At 42.3% G+C, this 18,215-nt stretch overlaps 1 protein-coding gene across 3 annotated transcripts in view; it reads left to right on the forward strand.

The window, feature by feature from the left end:
- AXIN2 (axin 2) overlaps positions 1-18,215 on the forward strand; it is a 55,169-nt gene that overhangs the window by 12,648 nt on the left and 24,306 nt on the right. For all 3 annotated transcript variants that reach the window (XM_032210039.1, XM_032210041.1, XM_032210040.1), the window contains exons 3-4: positions 1,641-1,781; positions 16,849-16,951. In XM_032210039.1, coding sequence (XP_032065930.1) covers positions 1,641-1,781; positions 16,849-16,951 — 244 coding nt within the window. The remainder of the gene's footprint in view (positions 1-1,640; positions 1,782-16,848; positions 16,952-18,215) is intronic.

Below are 18,215 nucleotides of genomic sequence, written 5' to 3' on the forward strand. Positions count from 1 at the left end.
AGAAAAAGTTGTAAAATGGGCCAAATTTCACTAACAACTGTCTTGTTTAACAACAGAAATTTTGGGCTCAATTGCTGTCATAAGTTGAAGACTATCTATAGTGAAGGGGGATTATTAAGGAATAGGCTGAGGGTAGATGTCTTGATAACTTTTTGGGCAATTATGAACACTGGTTGGTGAGAGAACCGGTGCCATAAATGTCAGGGAGAGGTTTGTAAGTATATTGTGTAGAGCAAGGATGTCAAACTCAAGGTCTGGGGGCTGGATCCAGCCCACGGGGTTGTTAGATCTGGTCTGCAGGGCCACCCTGGAAATAGTGAAGAACCAGCCCACTGTGCCTCTGCCAGCAAAAACGGAGCTTGGAAGAGCCGCAGAGGGTTGCAGGAGGCTGCCACAGCTGAAAACGGAACTTGGGAACCCATCTTTGATGGCAGAGTGCTCAGACCGCCACAGGCACCCCCAACACGAGTGACAAGCTAGCCACGCCCCCCTGGCCACACCCACCCCAGCCCCCTAAAGTCAAACACAGTGCTGATACGGCCTTCAATGAAATCGAGTTTGACACCCCTGGTGTAGAGTGTCAGTTTTGCAGAGTGCAATAGAGTTATAGCGTTTTTACTTCTAAAACAAAATTGCAGAGCACTTTTTTCGTATGGCAAATGTGAAAAATAAATGGAGATCTTCTTGTGCACAGTTGGGCTTTGTCCTAGTTAAGCAGGCTTAGCATTCATGAATGCAACCTCTGCCTGCTTAACTAGGACAAAGTCCAACTGTTCACAAGAAGATCTTATTTCAGGTTAGATAAAGATGGGGCTATGCTTAAAAAAGGTGTTGAAAGGCTTACTTTTATCGACGGCTCCCTTTTCCACCCTATCTAGACCTGGGGTGTCCAACCTTGGCACCTTTAAGACTTGTGGACTTCAACTCCCACAATTCCTAAGCCGAACATGGCTGGTTGAGGAATTCTGGGAGTTGAAGTCCACAGGTCTTAAAGTTGCCAAGGTTGGACACCCCTGAGGCAGATCATCTTTGAAAGACCTAGAAGGAAGGCAAGTGTGTAAATTGGTAAAACATAGACCAGGAAGACAAAGGGTTAATGAAGCTCAGTAATATGACTAACTCATATAAAACTCAGAGGTTTTATTGTGAGGTTAAGTTAAGAGTAGAGATACTTGAAGATAGCTCCTTGGAGGAAAGGAATGAAAGCAGTTCAATAGTTGGTGCCTTGAAGTCATGGATAAGCAACCTGGTGCCCTTCAGAGGTCTGGGACTGAAGCTCCCACAATCCCATAATTAGTGGCTAGAGTGAAGGAGAGATGAAGTCCAAAAACATTGTGAGACCTCCAGATTCTCCATCCTTAATTTAAAATATCCTGTGAAGTCATTGAGACAGGCGACCTATGAAATTATGTGGGAAAGCTTAAAGCAGTGGGAAGAAAGATTAAACTGTGGTCCATCTTAAGCACTTCTCATTTTCAAGAATTCCATGGAATCTGTGTGGGTTCCCCCCCCTCCAAGTGTTGGGAATGTTAGGTCTGTAGTTTTCCTGGAGTAACGGCTACCTTACCCTTTGGTCTCCTAAAGTTTGCATTTCCTGCATTCAAAGACTAACAGGGCTCACTGTTTTTGCTCATTTCTAGGTCCTTCAAGAGAAATGATCCAGTTAACCCGTATCATGTGAATTCTGGGTATGTCTTTGCTCCTGCCACTAGTGCAAACGACAGCGAAATTTCTAGCGACGCTCTGACTGACGATTCCATGTCAATGACCGATAGCAGTGTGTAAGTACTTCCATCATTGGAATTGGGAGCGAAGTTTGTAATGGTTAAAATTTTCTGGGCTGGCCTTCCTACTAAATGGAGCCCACAGTTGGAACAGAACAGGATATGCTGCAAAAGTGAGATTTGGTCTCCCCTGTTTTGATTGCTCGATAGAAATTATTCTTCCAAAGTCTCAGAAAAAAATTGCCTTGTCCTCCTGGAAAACCTACAAAGTTTGTTTTTGCCCCGTGGAGCATGTCTGTCAGTTGTCCCTTATTGGCTGTCTTGTTTCAGGTGTTTTCAGGGATGTGTGTGCTATCATGAAATAATGACTGTGGTTAAAAAAAATAAATTGCTTCCTTTAGGAAGTGCTCTGAAGCTATTGCTGCGCTTCCAAGTACAATTGATCTGAAAAGCAAGTGACCTCTTGTGCCAATGTTAGAACTAGAGTTAGAGGAGGCTTGGCCTGTTTTCTTTTAGTTTCCCTCTAGAAGGGGAATGGTGTCCTCTGCAAAAATCTTAACTGAGAAAGAAAGGAAGGAAGGAAGGAAGGAAGGAAAGAGAGATAGAAAGAGAAAGAAAGAAAGAAAGAAAGAAGGGAAAGAGAAAAAGAAAAGAAATGAAGAGAGAAAGAAAAGGAGGGAGGAAGAGAGAGAACGAAAGAGAGAGAAAGAAAGAGAAAGAAAGAAAGAAAGAAAAAGAAAGAAAGAAAGAAAAAGAAAGTGAGACTCTTGGTCAGCCTTTATATAATTTATGGTGGTTAAACTGTATTACCAACTCTTTTCTCTCTACCCTCCTCTTTTCTCAAATTGTGATCTCCATCCTGTTTCTGAATGAAGGCAGTGCTTTATTATTGAAATATTCCAGGATATTAGAAGGACATGGTACATTTTGCTGTTGAAAGAAGTTTTAAAAACGTCGATTAGTTTTGCTGTAATTAAGGGTTTCTCTACTTCCTTTTGTTGAGTCAGCTGGTGCCCCGGGACTAAATCTAGAACCCCCCCCCCCCTGAGATGGACTGCAGAGTAAAGATCCCTTAGGTGGCCCTTGTAGGCACTCAGACAGTTTTGATATTGTTCATGCTTCAGCCATTTAAAGGTAGTCCTCGACTTATGACCCCAATTGAGCCCAAAATTTCTGTTGCTAAGTGAAACATTTGTTAAGAGAATTTTGCCCCACTTTACAACCTTTCTTGCTATAGTTCAGTGTTTCTCAACCTTGGCAACTTGAAGATGTCCGGACTTCAACTCCCAGAATTCCCCAGCCAGCATTCGCTGGCTGGGGAATTCTGGGAGTTGAAGTCCAGACATCTTCAAGTTGCCAAGGTTGAGAAACACTGCTATAGTTGTTAAGTGACTCACTGCAGTTAAGTTAGTGACATGGCTGTTAAGTGCAACTGCCTTCCCCGTCGACTTTGCTTGGCAGAAGTTCACAAAAGGCCATCCCGTGACACGGAGACACGGCAACCTTCATAAATATGAATCAGGTGCCCAAGCATCTGAATATTGATCACGTAATCACCATGGAGACACCACAACGGTTGTAAGTGTGAGGAATGGTCTTACGTCCCGTTTTTCAGTGCCACTGTAACTTCGAATGGGAACACGAAATGAACTGTTGGTAGTTGAGGGCTACTTGTATGTTGGGACTTTCTCCGGGATTAAATGGTACAGATTGGCTCCATTTTTTGTGGTCAAATCTCCGTGAAACAACAGTGAAAGCTGCCTCTTCCATCTCTTAAGGGGCTTACACTGTGGCCTTGCCTAATCCTAAAGAGGATCACCAAAACTGGCTTGCCAGCATGAGGTGGGCCCATCCTTGTGCCTGCATAGGTAAAGGTTCCCCTTGCACATATGTGCTAGTCATTCCCGACTCTAGGGGGCGGTGCTCATCTTCATTTCAAAGCCGAAGAGTTAGTGCTGTCCGAAGACATCTCCATGGTCATTTGGCTGGCATGACTCAATGTCAAAGGCTCACAGAATGCTGTTACCTTCCCACCAAAGGTGGTCCCTATTTGTCTACTTTCATTTTTCACCTGCTTTCGAACTGCTAGGTTGGCAGAAGCTGGGACAAGTAACTGGGAGCTCGCTCCGTTACGCAGTGCTAGGGATTCGAACCACCAAACTGCCGATCTTGACAAGCTCAGTGTCTTAGCCTCTGAGCCACCATGCCTCTCTGTGCCTCTATAAAGTTAGTCATTTCTGGACTAGCAATGGCTCCTTACATGGCTGGGATCCTTCTACCCTCCATTCAGGGCCAGGCCAATTCTAGGGCCTTCTGCAGATGAGAGGCCTGAGTGAGAAATAAAGTGCAAAGGGGTGGGGGTGGGGCAGGTGGGTGGGGGTGGTGGATGAAAGGCTTAACTGAATCCCTTTCAGCCCATTGTTCGTCTAGGGGAGCTTAGGAGAGGATAAGGGGTTAGCAGGCAGCTTTGAAATTGACTTGAACAAGTGAATGGGAGCTCCCCCCTTAAAGCCGGGCATAAAAGAAGCTGCTCTATTTGCTCCTGCTATAACAAGAGCTCCTTCAGGTCATGAGGAGCTGAAGGGGAGCTTGCTTGGTTTATACAGCTGGGGAGGCATTGAACAGACAAAACATGGATTTCAATAGGATCTGGGAGGGGTCACCTAGCACGAAGGAGCAACTTTTCTTCACCTGCTCCTGCTGCCAACTCCAGCCCAGGTTTTCTGCATTTGACTTGTTTCCCTTGCCCTGGGTATATAAAGGAGAAACCACGAGCAAAAAGGGGAAAATGTATTTTATGTCCAGGCTGGGGGAATGGATTGGAAAAGGGGAAAAAATAATCCATTGCTTCTGGGGTAGATTGACTTCCTTTGATGCTGCGGCAAACCGACGTCAGTGCCTTTTCCTATGGGTTTTGTTGACTTCCCAAGTGTGCATGTAGGTTGCCTCTTGGGTGGGAGGCAAACAGAGGGAGAGAGAATGTAGAGATATAGGAAGCCAGGGTGACCTGGACTGGAAGGTTTGGTGGCCTTCCTAGAAGGGAAGGCAAACAGCACCTTGTGTCTTAATTTGCAGTTAATCTCAAAAGCATCCTGGTGAGGTTTTTTTGGTTCCTCATGCGCTCTTTTGGTGCCGACCATAAAGCACCTCCAATTTCCATGTCTTGATTGGAGGGAAGGAAATAAGAGAGAAGAAAGAGAGCTGAAAGGGAGCGTCTTATTATTTGGTTATATCTTATTTATGGATTTACTTTGGACCCAGGGGAATACTGCTGAGTGAACTTCAAATATTACCTTATCTTACAAACCAGGCTTTTGATGTTGGCAAGATCAGAGGCTGTGCTCCACAGCCATTGCCAAATGAAGATGGGAGTGAATGCATATGCGCCAAAGCCTGAGATTTCAAAAGAAGCAGTAAAACTACATTCAAGTTAGGTCAGGCACATCTAAGTCAAAAGGCTAAGATAATTGGCTCAGCTTAAATGGCAGCTGACTGGAAAGGAGACTTCAAAACTAGTGTTTCCCCAGAAACAGATTGGCTTAGTCCCAGAGTGGTTAGCTAAAATGTTTGTAATTAAACTGTGCTCCTCACTGCCTAAAATTGTGCAGTTCTTTATTCTAGACTTGGATTTAAACACACACAAACACACACAGGCAAGCAGGGGCAAGAAGGAGAAAGCTAGTGGACTGACATGGTTGTCATCTTGTCGTCTTCCAAAAAACACCACTTTTGAGGCCATTGAGTTCTTGTATGTAAAAAGCTTTCAAAATGTTCCGCCATTGGGCAGAAATATTTGGTGTCCCTTCCTCTCAGACCTCACCTTATTATCCAATAGCTGGGTGTGGCATCGATAAGAGTTTTTCTAGCTGAGGATTATAACAGCCTTACGATAGATTTTAAAGGCGGATTTGAAATCAACTCCAACGTATTTACCAAACAGTCTTCTTATCTAAAGTCTTGCCTTTTCGGTCTTCCTTGTCTTCATGGCTACCTTATGGAGCCTTCCTTGTTCCTATTTTTCAGATGAGAAACTTGTGGGGATGTTAGAAGTCCACCACCAAAGGCTGTTTGATGCATGTGTGGCTGAAAGAAAGCTTGAAACCAAAATAAATAAATACCAAAATGAGTCCTCTCCCTTCTGTGGCCTTAATTGGCTTCGTTGGCTACCCTAATTTTAAATTTGAGAAGCAGCTGTCTGTCTCGTTCACACGAATGCATGATCAATTCTTGCCTTGTTCCAGTGCTCTTTTATTTTAAATATTCAAGAACCAAAAATGCTCAAATCCTCATTAGGATACCCAGTTCTGTTTCTCAGGCTATTAAGGAATGCCCCCTCCTAACATGACACTCATTGAGTCTTTTATTTAAGTTCAATTAACAGCTTGTTCCAAGACAGAGGGCGTTCTTAAGTAAGCCAATTCAGAGGATCCCTCTCGTTTCTCCAATTGCTCCGTTGGGGAGTCTTCCAAACACTGGAGGGAATTGGAGAGGGGCTACCTGGATGGACAAGGAGCATTGAATTAGGACAAAGTGATACAAAGGGGCCGGAAAGGCCACCTTTTCAACCACCAAGAAATTCCCAAATGAGATATAACGAAACCAATTTTTTTTTAACCCAAGTGCTATGGATAAGGATTTAGGTTAGTTAAAATGTATATATAATAAAAGTCAGAGCAATCTATCAGTACAAGATGAATCATTAAGAAGCCTCAGCCCCAACCTCTACGGCTGAGTATCCTGCTGGCTAACCAATGACAGGCGAAAAGAAGAAGTGGTCTTAATAATCAGAGACCCTGTGGCTTCCCTAGCCGGGATTTTCTTTCTAAACTAGAAGAGGTTTTTCATATTTTCAGTCGGGTTTTTTTTTCCCCCAGGCCCTGTTGTGTGAAAGCATAAACATTGCCTCACACACGTACACTTTTATCAGTCGTAGGTTTCCATTTTTTTTATTACCGGTACGCTTGTGCACGTGCTTGGGTCCGTCCGGTGGGTGGGCGGAGCCTCCTGTCACCACCACTACCGGTTCACCCAATCCAGGCCGAACCGGGCGTAACCCCCCTCTGACTTTTATGATCTATATGCTCTTGATTCCTACGTGTTTCCCTTAATACATATGATTTTTTTCCCTCTCACCCTATTACTAAAACACACCCAGCTCTCTGTCCCTAAATGTTCTCCTTTGTGTTATTTTAGCTTAGGTTCTTTGCTCTGCTCCACATAGTTGAGGTGTGTCTATCTTGTTTTAGGCTGAGATGTGTGTACCTTGTTTTTATGTATGTTGTAAAGTTCTGTTGGTTCATAGGACGGTTTTGACAAACGACATGGGGGATTCTTAACTGAGACTCTGTTCTGAGTTGCATGGTTTGAAACTGTACAGTTTCATATCTTGGATTTGGTTAAAAATAATTTCTTTTCCCTCTGCCTCAATATTTTTTTGCCAGATTTAATAGGTTTGAAAGATCTGAGCTGTCTTCTCTTTCTCTGGTTAGAGCAGGGGTAGTCAACCTTTTTATACCTACCGCCCACTTTTGTATCTCTGTTAATAGTAAAATTTTCTAAACTGTGGCAGTTCCACAGTAATGGTGATTTATAAAGTAGGGAAGTAACTTTACTTTATAAAATTTATAAAGCAGAGTTACAGCAAACCCTTACCGCCCACCATGAAAGCTGGAATGCCCACTAGTGGGTGGTAGGGACCAGGTTGACTACCACTGGGTTAGAGAGACATTTTGGGTGAAAAACTAATGCAGTGAAATTGTTGTGCTGAAATAACCAAATGTTGTGTGTTCTTCCAGAGGATATCTGGAGTGACATCTGGTCTGCTATAAATGGATGATGGGCTTTTTAATGTCTTGATGTCTTGGAGCTTGAAGATTAAGAGGTGTTTGTGATGTTTCACACTTGTGCAATAGCTTGTGTGGCAGCACAAGTACCAATATGGGAAAGGCTTTCCTTGGCTTTTACTTCTACCTCCAATGTAAATTCATTTGTGATGGGCTGCTTAATCTAACCCAAAGTTCCACTGCTGTCTGGCTCTTAATTCTGGTTTATTTGGAGATCAATACAATACAATAGCAGAGTTGGAAGGGACCTTGGAGGTCTTCTAGTCCAACCCCCTGCCTAGGCAGGAAACCCTATACCGTTTCAGACAAATGGCTATCCAACATCTTCTTAAAGACTTCCAGTGTTGGGGCATTCACAACATCTGGAGGCAAGCTGTTCCACTGATCAATTATTATAACTGTCAGGAAATTTCTTCTCAGTTCTCAGTTGCTTCTCTCCTTGATTAATTTCCACCCATTGCTTCTTGTTCTACTCTCAGGTGACTTGGAGAATAGTTTGACTCCCTCTTCTTTGTGGCAACCCCTGAGATATTGGAACACTGCTATCATGTCTCCCCTAGTCCTTCTTTTCATTAAACTAGACATATCCAGTTCCTCCAACCGTTCTTCATATGTTTTAGTCTCCAATCCCCTAATCACCTTTGTTGCTCTTCTCTGCACTCTTTCTAGAGTCTCCACATCTTTTCTATATTGTGGCAACCAACACTGAATACAGTATTCCAAGTGTGGCCTTACGAAGGCATTATAAAGTGGTATTAACACTTCACATGATCTTGATTCTATCCCTCTGTTTATGTAGCCTAGAACTGTGTTGGCTTTTTTGGCAGCTGCTGCACACTGCTGGCTCATATTTAAATGGTTGTCCACTAGGACTCCAAGATCCCTCTCACAGTTGCTACTATTGAGCAAGGTACCACCTATATACTATACCAGTGCATTTTGTTTTCCCTTGCCTAAATGTAGAACCTAACTCTTTTCACCATTGAATTTCATTTTGTTAGATAGTGCCCAATGTTCAAGTTTGTCAAGATCCTTCTGTATCTTAAGCCTGTCTTCTGGAGTGTTGGCTACTCCTGCCAGGTTGGTGTCATTTGCAAATTTGATGAGTTCCTCATTTATTCCCTCATTCAAATCATTGATGAAGATGTTGAAGAGTACTGGCCCTAAAACTGAGCCTTGGGGTACTCCACTGCACACTTCCCTCCATGTAGGTGCAGTCTTAAAAATGCTTTCATGGCAATAAGCCTGACAAAATACACAAGGTATGCAACTGGACCAGTGGTGGGATTCAAAACTTGTTACTACCCATTCTGTTGGCATGGCTTGGTGGGTGTGGTATGGCTTGGTGGGCGTGGCAGGGGAGGGATATTATAAAATCTTCATTCCCTCCCCACTCCAGGGGAAAGTTACTGTAAAATCCCCATTCACTGCCATATCAGCTGGGATTCGGGAGGCAGAGAATAGATGAGGATGGGGCCAGTCAGAGGTGGTATTCACCAGTTCTCTGAACTATTCAAAACGTCCACTACTGGTCAGAACCTTATGAAAACGACCACCTCTGAACATTTTCTTAGTGAGAATTCTTGATTTCCTTGAGCTTGTTTCAAGAATTGCTACAATATTGAGTATGCTCTTTATGAAGTGGAATATAGTGGTAGAGGTGTTGCACCAGGAGTAGGAAGAGCACAGTTTCGTCCACTTTCTGCCACAAGAGCTTCTCTGGAGAGGTGGATCTAGTGGCTCGCACTCAGCCCCAATGGACTCATCACAAGGTTGTGATGAAGAGCAGCACCATCAATAAAATGTAAGGTCTAAATCAGACCAATGAATGTCACAAAAGAATGTGCAACTTTTCAGGTTCTCCAGGATTCCCCATCAAATAAAAAGTTATCAAAAGTAGGGATCAAGGAAGAAATAATTAGACCCCCAACTTAGGGCAGGTATTTTAGTCATGCATTCTATCGTTCAAAGCAATTCTTGAAACAAGAATTTCCTTTAAATCCATTTGATTTATATCCCCCTGTTCTTTAGAAGCGTCAAGTGGTTTACAGGTATGACCATTAGTTTAATGACTTATGACCAGTCCACAGATTTATGACCATTGCAGCATCCCCAAGGCCACAGGATGAAAATGGACATATACTTAAGATATCCTGGGGTCATGTGAATACCATTTGCGGCCTTCCCAGCCAGCAAACTCAATGGGGGAAGAGCTGGATTTACTTACTAACCACATGATTCACTTAATAACTGCAGTGATTCTCTTAGCTTCTGTGTCAAGGAAGGTTGTAAAATGGGACAAACATCACTTAATACCAAGTGCACCAAGTGTGGTGCCTGCTAGGGAAATTATGGAAATGAAATCTTAATGCGCTCAAGGAGCCCAGAGAGGAGCTAGCCTACCCCAAGGATGTCACAGGGCTGGCTGATGGCATTTTGGAAAAGGAGCCCACTCCTCCTCCCCAACTTTCCCAGCACAGAAGCAGCCAACTAGATTTTTCCCCGAACGCCATCACTCTGCTAAACACATAATTCTCTCAACACTGTCAAACTATTAACTAAGTCTGCATTACTGTTACTATTAGTTTTCTCATCATTCCATCAGCCACCTTCTCCCACTTATGACTGCAGGACTGCAACTTTGTTGCTTGTATCCTTAGGATTTATATTGATTGTTTCCTAGTATGATTTGATTGCTTACTGTATTTGTACCCTATGACTCAGGGGTGCGTTGCTACCGGAATTAATGCTGGTTCGGCGCGCGTGCACATTTGCACCTAAAATTATCTGTGCATGCGCAAAATGTAAAAAAGGAAAAAAATACATTTCTGCAATGAAATTTGTTCTGCGCATGTGCAGAACCGAAAATCAAGATGGCACCGCGGTAGGAGAACCAGTTCAGGGGTGTGGCAGGCCTGGGTTGCTATCAGTTCCAGGTACCAAGTCCGCCATGTTACTACCTATTTGGCCGAACCGGTAGGAACCCACCTCTGCTATGACTATCATTAAGTGTTGTACCTTATGATTCTTGATGAATGTATCTTGTCTTTTTATGTACACTGAGAGCCTATGCACCAAAGACAAATTCCTTGTGTGTCCAATCACACTTGGTCAATAAAAAATTCTATTCTATTGCTAACTGACTGTTATGTTAGTGTTGCCCTTCCCCAGGCAAAGAAAATTGGATGGCGGGCTTTTTCTGTCCTTGGCCACTTAAGGGGTAGGCTAGCCTGGGGAAGGGAGCTGGCTTTTGCACAAGTGAGGACAGAAGACATCCCTGTTGTAACATCACAACAGAAAGAAGCTGTATTCCAGCATAAGTCTGAGCGGTTGGAGGAATGTGATGCTGTGGTTGGTGTCAGGTTTCTTCTCTGCAGCCAAGTTGGCTAGAAGCATCTCAGCTCTTGAAACATAAATGGGATAATCTCCCACAGAGAAGCATGGGAGATGGGGCATTCAAATTCCAGTTTCAGGTCAACATCTGGGCCTGTGTTAACAGCTGTATATTATCATGCCGTACCTGAGTTCCCGCACCTCCTTTCCTCTCCTGCAGAGAGTTTTTGGGTTTATTAACTGGCATTGCCCATTGCCTGTGGATAAATCATATTGTACATCACAGTTAACAAACCACAATATGTTTATCTAAGCCAAAGCAAGCCATAAATGGCTTTGAGTAATGGCCTGGTTCATGGACCATGCTAAAATAGAGTATGGTATGATGTTGGATTAGTAATTACAGATTATCGTTCACAGATGGCGATTTAGTATGTTACCAATACAGTACCAATACACCTGCTATTTGTTTATTTATTTATTAAACATATTTTTACAGTACCAGAATTTTTTTAAAAAAATGTTGATGGCTTGCATGGAATAAATACAGGTAAAATATCGATGGTACCATTTAAAAGTCAGAAATAAACAGGGAAGAGTAATATGCATCTTAAGTTTTATATTTATGTTAGCAAAGTGGAATTACAGGACAAGGCCAGTTCCAGAGGCGGGTTGGTCCCAGTTTGGCCCGGATTGGGTGAACCGGCTGTAGCAGCGATGGCAGGCTCCGCCCGCCCACCAGGATGCTTCTGCACATGCGCAGAAGCATCGCGCGTGAGCGCGCCTGAACCAGTACTAAAAAAGTTGGCAACCCACCACTGGTCAGGTCCTGTTGCACTCATACTGTACTCACACAATAAACTGAACTAGAAGCCCATCAAGTTAGTTGTTACGTGCTGTGTGAACTCTGCCATTATGGTTAGTTTTCAATGCTGTGCAAGCCCAGTACAAACAGAAAGCTAATCCATGCATATGTATTTTCAAAAAGTACAAGTTTCTGAAGTGCTTGAAAACAGTAACTGTAGCATATGATGTGGTAGAACATGAATAACTTAATGATTACAAATCAAAGCAAACACATGGAATTTGGGGTTGAACTCTGAAATCCTTGGTGCTCTCTAAGCATGGTAGCTTACTTGTGGACATTTCATAACCCAGCTAGGTAGTATCTTCACTGAAGATGCTATTTAGCCACGTAATGACGCCTCTGTAATTTATTTCTAAAAGCATGGAAAGTTTTATGAATCATATAGAGAACTCACTCACTTCACTACCAATATCTGCATCTGCTAGCTTTCTCTTCCATTTATATTAAGAGTCTTAGCTAGTTAAGTCTCTTTTGTATATCATATAGGAAGAGAAACAGGGGGAAATGAGCAAAAACCTAAACAAATCATGGAATGGATTAGTATGATGAGTGAATTCTGTAAACTGTAGTTTGCTGTTATGGCTGAATCTGCAATCTACTCCCAGGAATGTTATACTATGGAGAAAAAAGTAGGTTGCCAAACTAAAAACTAGGTGGAGAGAGAAGTCGTTCAAAAGCATGATTGGCCATACAAAATAGGAAATTGTGCTCTGTCTTCAAACAGAGGTTGGTTGGTCACTTTTCAGGGATGCTGTGCTAGACGATCTCTTAAGCTCCCCTTCCAACTATGCGATCTGAATGTTGTACATTTAGAAGCTCTAGTTGCATTGTGTGTTCTTCAGAGAACTGAATGCCTTCTATTTGAGATGGTATTTGAACTGGGCCACCTGCTTCAGCTTGGTTTTACCTGTTTCTTGGAGGCAAATGGAACTGCAAATGTGTTAAAAATATTGCCCTCTCCACAACCAACTGTACCCAACACATCACATTTGGAGCAGAGGTATTCTGAGGAAGAGACATCCACAAGTTTGAGGAAAGCTTTTGCCTTTCTATATCCTCTGTGCTACCCAAACTAAGTTAGTTTGGAGAATGTTTGCATGAGATCAAACTCAAATGGCAATAGGCGTCTTCCCCGATTCGGCCTGGTGATCCTATGATTTTCCCGTTGGTGATGACACCAGCCAGGATGGCTTTCTTTAGAATCATGGTGTATCAAAATAAAATAACCTCAGTCACATTTCTGAGAAGGGAGTTATATAAAGACCGTAGGTTCGTTCAATAAGTATTTCCATATAATGATTTTACTCTTGGGGTTTTCAGTTTTCTCTTTAGAGAGAAGAATGAACATGTTGTCTTTATTTCCGATAGAAAGTTGAGAGTTGCGAAGTCATTAACATGGACCACAAATCTCTCCATGAACTTTTATTGGGAAGCAGGAGAATGAGTTTGATTGGGGACTGATTTTTCTTTCTGCCTGATGACCTAGCAAACTCCCAATTTTCTCATAACCTGGCCCATTATTAGTTCATGCCTCTCAGAAGTGCTTTTACAGCCTTCTCTAAGCGGTTTACAGAATCAGTATTTTGCCCCCAACAATCTGGATCATCATTTTACCCACCTCGGAAGGATGGGAGGCTGAGTCAACGTTGAGCCTGGTGAGATCTGAACTGCCAGACTGCAGTTAGCAATCAGCTAAAGTAGCCTGCAGTACTACACTCTAACCATTGTGCCACCTCGGCTTTTAAGCTGAGAGATACAGAGGTTACACAATCTCCTGTCCTAGTTCATATCTATGAATCTTTGAGGAGCAGATGTTTTGCATAGGCAAAAACGTCATGGCTCTCTTTTGAGGGATGGAGCAGGATTTGAGTATATGCAAGTTTGAGTGATGCATCATTATTAAGATAGGAATTGCTTCAGAATGAAGTTCTGGGATTCAGTGCTTCAGTGCTGGGAACCGCTTGAGATCCATAAGGGAAGCATAGGTGGTCCCTGGAGCAGCAGAAAATTTTTTTTAGAAATGAATCAGATTTTGGTCATTGGTCTTGTTCAAACAAGGTCGCACAATAAACCTTTAGTAGTAATTTTAAAGTTGGGCTCCTAGGGAGCCAACTGAGAAGAGACTTACGTTTGCCAAGTCCTAACCCCTTGTTTATGAGGTGGGCCTCAGACACTTTTGAACATGTTCATGGTCTGTATGAAGGAAAAGTCTTGAGAATTCTTGACCTGATTAAAATATTGTAAACCAGGATCCCAAGCCTCTTTGCTCTCCAGTCTTGTTTAGATTTACCTCTCTTAGAAACTCAATCAGGATGAGTCTCAACCCAAGACAAGGATGCCATTGAATGGTTACCCAAACCAGTGTAAGATTCGGAGTGGTACATGGTCTAAAAAAGTTGCCAGTGGCTCAACTTGGCTTAGAGAATTTATGGTTTTTTCCACCTCAAAATTCTGCAGATCTGGGCTCAGAAAATATTTTCCCAGAGACAGGACATTCCCCCCTCCCAATCGGACTTGTTTTACCAACAGGCCGTTGCAACAATTAGTTTCCAAACATTTTCAAAATGGGTGGCTATGGCAGTGCAGGCATGCATATTTATACCGAAACAAATGCAATTGGATTTAATTGGATTTACACCTCTTGCCTTTAAAAACCATCTGTTTATATTATTTGAGTTAAGGAATAAAAGGGGGTGGGAGGTTTCATAATAAGGATTTTAGCTTTCCCCCCATTCTTCATATTGAAATAATCAACAGTGGAGAATTCAGAATAGCATCCTGAATTACAGCATAATTTTTGACTTCCATGACTGGGGTCTTAATAATCTGAATGGAGCCTTCAATCGAACACACACACACACACACACACACACACACACACACACACACACACGTGTGTTTCGGTATAAATATGCCTGCCTGCACTGACATAGCCACCCATTTTGCATATGTAATCACTTTCTTCTTCTTTCAAGGATTTTTAAAGTTACATAAAATATTGATTTATCCTACCATTTGTTCTTTATGCTTACATACAGTATGTATATGATATAGAGTCAAGGTGATGAAATAGTTAAAACAGGCAGCCCTCAATTTACCACTAAATGACTATTCAAAGTTGCAGCAGCACTGGAAAAGGGACTTATGATCACTTAGGACCATTGCAACATCACCGTGGTCACGTGATCAAAATTTGGATGCTTGGCAACCAGCATGCATTTATGACGGTTGCAGTCTGCCAGTGTCATGTGATCCCTTTTGCAACTTTCAGACAGGCAGAGTCAATGGGGGAAAGCCAGATTCATTTAACAACCATGTTACTAACTTAAGCATTGCGTTGATTCACTTAACAACAATGGCAAAAATGTCATAGAATGGAATGGAATGGAATAAAATTCTTTATTGGCCAAGTGTGATTGGACACACAAGGAATTTGTCTTTGGTGCAAATGCTCTCAGTGTACATAAAAAAGACAAAGAAAGATGGGTGATAGGAACGATGAGAAGACTAATAGTAATCATAATGCAGCCTTAGTGAATAGTTTGACAGTGGTGAGGGAATTATTTGTTTAGCAGAGTGATGGCGTTTGGGGAAAAAACTATTCTTGTGTCTATGGGACAAAAAATCACTTAACAACTGCTTAGCAATGGAAATGTTGGGGTTCCATTATGGCTGTGAGTTGAGGCTTACCCATTACCCATATGTTGGACTAGGATTAGAGAAACCCAAATTCAAGTCCATGATCAACCATGGAAGCTGGTGGGTGACCTTGAACTGGTCATTGTGTCAACTCAATTACAACCTCATAGGGCGATTATTAAAGAGGAGAAATGCAGGATGGAGAACTGCATCTATTGCCCTAGGACAGTGGTGTCAAACTCACATCGTCACGGCATCATCACATGATGTATTGGGACTTCCCCCCCCTTCGCTAAATTGGGTGTGGGCGTGTCTAGCACATGACGCATCCGGCCCATGGGCTGGGAGTTTGACAGCACTACCCTAGGAGCGTATAGAGAAAGTTTATTTATATCTTACAAATAAATAGTTGATGTGTACATAAAGTTTATATTTGTCTGTGTGCATGTGTGTGCGTGCTTGCACGCTCATATCTGCCTCTCAATCCATCAGTGTGCATGCATTCAAGCACTAAGTGTGAAAGCTCCTTCATCAGTTTAGGAAACTGTTTTCCCCCCCCCTACTCTCTGAAAATAATGAAAGTGAAGAGGTAAGCGGAGAGTAACTTGACTATTCTAAAAACATTCCATGTCTTCATTTGAAGATTCCTATTTTTAGAGTCCTGGATGCCTTTCTAGAAGGCTACAGATTACACTGGCTTTTCCTACAGGAACAATTTATGTTAAAGTACTTGGCATTTCAGACTGCACCACTGGAAAGACCTGTAATATTGCATGTAGGAAGGGACAGAAGTGCCATCAATCAATCCCTACTGCTGCTATTTTTCTACTTTAACGTGCCATTTAGCATTATGCCGGGCTGCAAGCAAAACCAGGGATTTTTACCTTGAATTGTGACTTTTAAGAAACCACTCACATTTAAAGTGGAGGGGGAAAATAATAAAGAAGGGGGAGAAAGCCTTAGCAACCAGGTTCCAGGGTCTAACAAACAGATGTGTTCTTCTTTTACCTTTTTTTCTTCCTCCCAGTAGAAAAACATTTATAGCCCAGTTGAATTTAAATAGGGAAGAAGTTGGCTTGGAAATCTGAAGGCTTGTCTGATGCTTATAAATCCAGCTTTGGTCTGTGTGGGGCCTTCTCTAAAAGAAGATAGATAGATAGATAGATAGATAGATAGATAGATAGATAGATAGATAGATAGATAGATAGATAGATAGATAGATAGATAGATTAGATGATAGATAGATAGATAGATAGATAGATAGATAGATAGATAGATAGATAGATAGATAGATAGAGATTTTGCCCTCTCTAAGCATCTATGTAATGGAGGGCTGTTAGCCTCTCATTAAAAGAGAAAATCCAAATCACTGGCTCTTGATGCAGTTGAATACTTAAAGGTCTAAACCGAATATTAAAATTGTTTCTTTTCTCGTGTCTAGTGATGGGATCCCTCCTTACAGAATCGGGAACAAGAAGCAGCTCCAGAGGGAAATGCATCGTAGTGTCAAGGCCAACGGGCAAGTTTCTCTACCTCACTTTCCGGTAAGTACTTTTGGTGTTGATGAAGCATTTTAAGAAGCCTGAATTTCTTTGGTCCATAGATGAATGAATTCAAAGGCCGCCTAGGATGTTGATCGATCGTTTTGAATGCAGGTAGTCCTCAACTTACAACCATTTGTTTAACGATCCTTCGAAAGTTCCATCGGCAATTTAAAAAGCGACTTAAGAACCTCACACTTATGACTGTCACAGTAATGTGATCAAAATCTGGGTGCTTGTAAACTGCCATGTATTCACCACAGTTGCATTGTCCCAGTGATTCCTATCCCAGGAATCCAACGAGCAAAATCAATGGGGAATTCCCTGAACAATTGCAGTGGTTCGCGAAGCAACTCTAGCGACAAAAAGCTTGTGAAATCAGGCACAACTCATTTAATAGCCACAATGTTTGACAATGGAAATTCTGGTTCCAATTGCGGTTGTAAAACAAGGACTACCTGTAATACTGTGTTTATCTGTTTGCTTTATGTGCTTGTCTTCGAACCGGAGTTCTGCAGAATGGCGGTGGGCTATGAATATTGTAAAATAAAGGGCAACGACAGATTTTGATTCCCTGTTGTAAGGATAACTGGAAAGATAAGTTCCTAAAATGATAAAATGGTACTCGTTTTCTCTTCCCACCTGTTTAGCAAATGTTGCTTAGAGATACTGGATTTGTTTTATCTGCCACAAAGAAGTTCATTTTGCTCTGAAGGATGTTGACCTAAGTGCTACTTAAAGTATACCCGATCTAGGAATCTGCTTTGTGCTAGGCCAGCCTATGGGGCACCCAAAGTGTGTGGGGATTAACAGTCCCTTCTTGCAGCCCTTTCTGAGGACTGTTTCTCTTCTCTGCTGTTTGAGAGGGTGGGATAAAGAGAAATAGGGCAGTGACGAGAGAGAAAGAACAGATATACAAATAGTCCTTGACTTATTGACCACAATTGAGCCTTCAATTTCCACTGCTAAGCAAGATAAGTGAGTTTTGCCCTAGTTCACGACCTTTCTTGCCACAGTTGTTAAGTGAATCACTGCGGATGTTACGTTAGTCACATGGTTGTTAAGTGAATCTGGCTTCTCCATTGACTTTCCTTGTCAGAAGTTTCCAAAAGGTCATCACATGACCCCGGGACACTGCAACCATCATAAATACATGCCAGTTGCCCAGTGGCCAAATTTTGATCACATGACCACGGGGATACCCACAACAGTTGTATGAAAAACAGTCATGTCACTTTTTTGGGGTGCCGTTGTGACTTCAAACGGT

Source organism: Thamnophis elegans, chromosome 2 (genome assembly GCF_009769535.1).
Source record: "Thamnophis elegans isolate rThaEle1 chromosome 2, rThaEle1.pri, whole genome shotgun sequence".
Classification (NCBI taxonomy): Eukaryota; Metazoa; Chordata; class Lepidosauria; order Squamata; family Colubridae; genus Thamnophis; species Thamnophis elegans.